The sequence below is a fragment of the Branchiostoma floridae genome, chromosome 2, assembly GCF_000003815.2.
Source record: "Branchiostoma floridae strain S238N-H82 chromosome 2, Bfl_VNyyK, whole genome shotgun sequence".
NCBI lineage: Eukaryota > Metazoa > Chordata > Leptocardii > Amphioxiformes > Branchiostomatidae > Branchiostoma > Branchiostoma floridae.
This window is the reverse complement of record NC_049980.1, coordinates 4,100,370-4,101,642: the sequence shown is the minus strand read 5'-3', so window position 1 is coordinate 4,101,642 and position 1,273 is coordinate 4,100,370. Positions and strand designations below refer to the sequence as shown.

General features: G+C 48.1%; 1 protein-coding gene across 1 annotated transcript in view; it reads left to right on the top strand.

The window, feature by feature from the left end:
* Positions 1-271: 271 nt before the first annotated feature.
* LOC118409275 (opsin-5-like) overlaps positions 272-1,273 on the top strand; it is a 35,898-nt gene continuing 34,896 nt past the window's right edge. The window contains exon 1 of the mRNA XM_035810170.1: positions 272-596. Coding sequence (XP_035666063.1) covers positions 506-596 — 91 coding nt within the window. The 5' untranslated portion in view covers positions 272-505. The remainder of the gene's footprint in view (positions 597-1,273) is intronic.

The window sequence follows — 1,273 nt, the reverse complement described above, 5'->3', positions numbered from 1 at the left end:
GCCTCGTGGGGGTAACCTACCGACCTACTACTCATTATCTACAGACAGCTTCTAGTCACTATCAATCTACTGCTCCATACCCCCCCCCCCATTCTATTGGTTGAACCCGGTCACGTGTGCTGCAATGATTGACGGCACCGTTAGGGGGAGACAACACCTGGCTTGACGTGTGTGCGTGTGGAATTCCCTTCAGGACCTGTCTATTCAGAATCACAAGGAGTACACTAAACAGACACATGTCCGTCTTGAAGACTACACAGTGGGCGGCGTCAAGAGATATTCCTGACATTGGGACCACCTATCAGATAACGCCAAGAAATTAGAGACTGGACGTGGATCTACGTTTATAAAGTGCGGTCTCTGCTTCATAAAACGAGGGATGCAGGCGACTTGCACGCAGAACCTTGTAAGAGACGACAAGCCCGACCGGTGACGGTGGTCACGCGGCAGGGGCTCGGTCAGTCACCGTGCGCACCAGGAGGTCTGCGCGCTCTGTACGGGCGACATGAACAACACCACCGCCGCCTTCTACCCACCGCGCCGCCAGGTCCCGGACTGGGGGTATAACGCGCTCGGCTCATATGTTCTCTGCATCGGTGAGTAAGCCTTGACTTGGATCTGGTGGATGCCGGACTAGTAGACGAATAGCATTGTCTTGACTGACTGTTGCGTTGGTCTTCTTTTCAGTTTTTTCCGTAGAATACTAGGCCAGGGTACATGGTGTTTCATATCTCTTCTTCTTCTTTTATTGGGTCCTATTTTTCAGATTTTATACAGGTCTCATAGAAGATTTCCTACGTCTTTCCTACACACGTATTTTTTATAAGTCGAAATGCTTTACTCCTTGGCAATTGTCTTAGCAAGAAGATACAGGTGGAAAGAGCTGTGGTGAAGAATTACTTACTTACTAGAGGGATGTCCCTGTAGCTCAACTGGTGGCAGCCTCACAGTTCAGCTCTTGGTTGCAATCAGTTAGAAACTTGGAGACCAGAGGTGGGTACTGGTACAGAACATTTGGGTACAGGTACGGTTCAGGTCCAGAGAGGATTAGGTTTAGGTCTAGACCTAAACCTTTACCTGACTGTCTGTAAAAAAACTTGTGAATGGGTGATACTCCGAACAATGACTTACTACCCCACAAAGGATTCTATTTGGTGGAGTATCCGACTCCCACTGGCGTTTCAGAATCATATCTTCACAACACTGACTGTGACAATACTCATTGATAATGAGGTCCGGACTGGAAAAATTTTTTTTGTACATCCACCCAAAT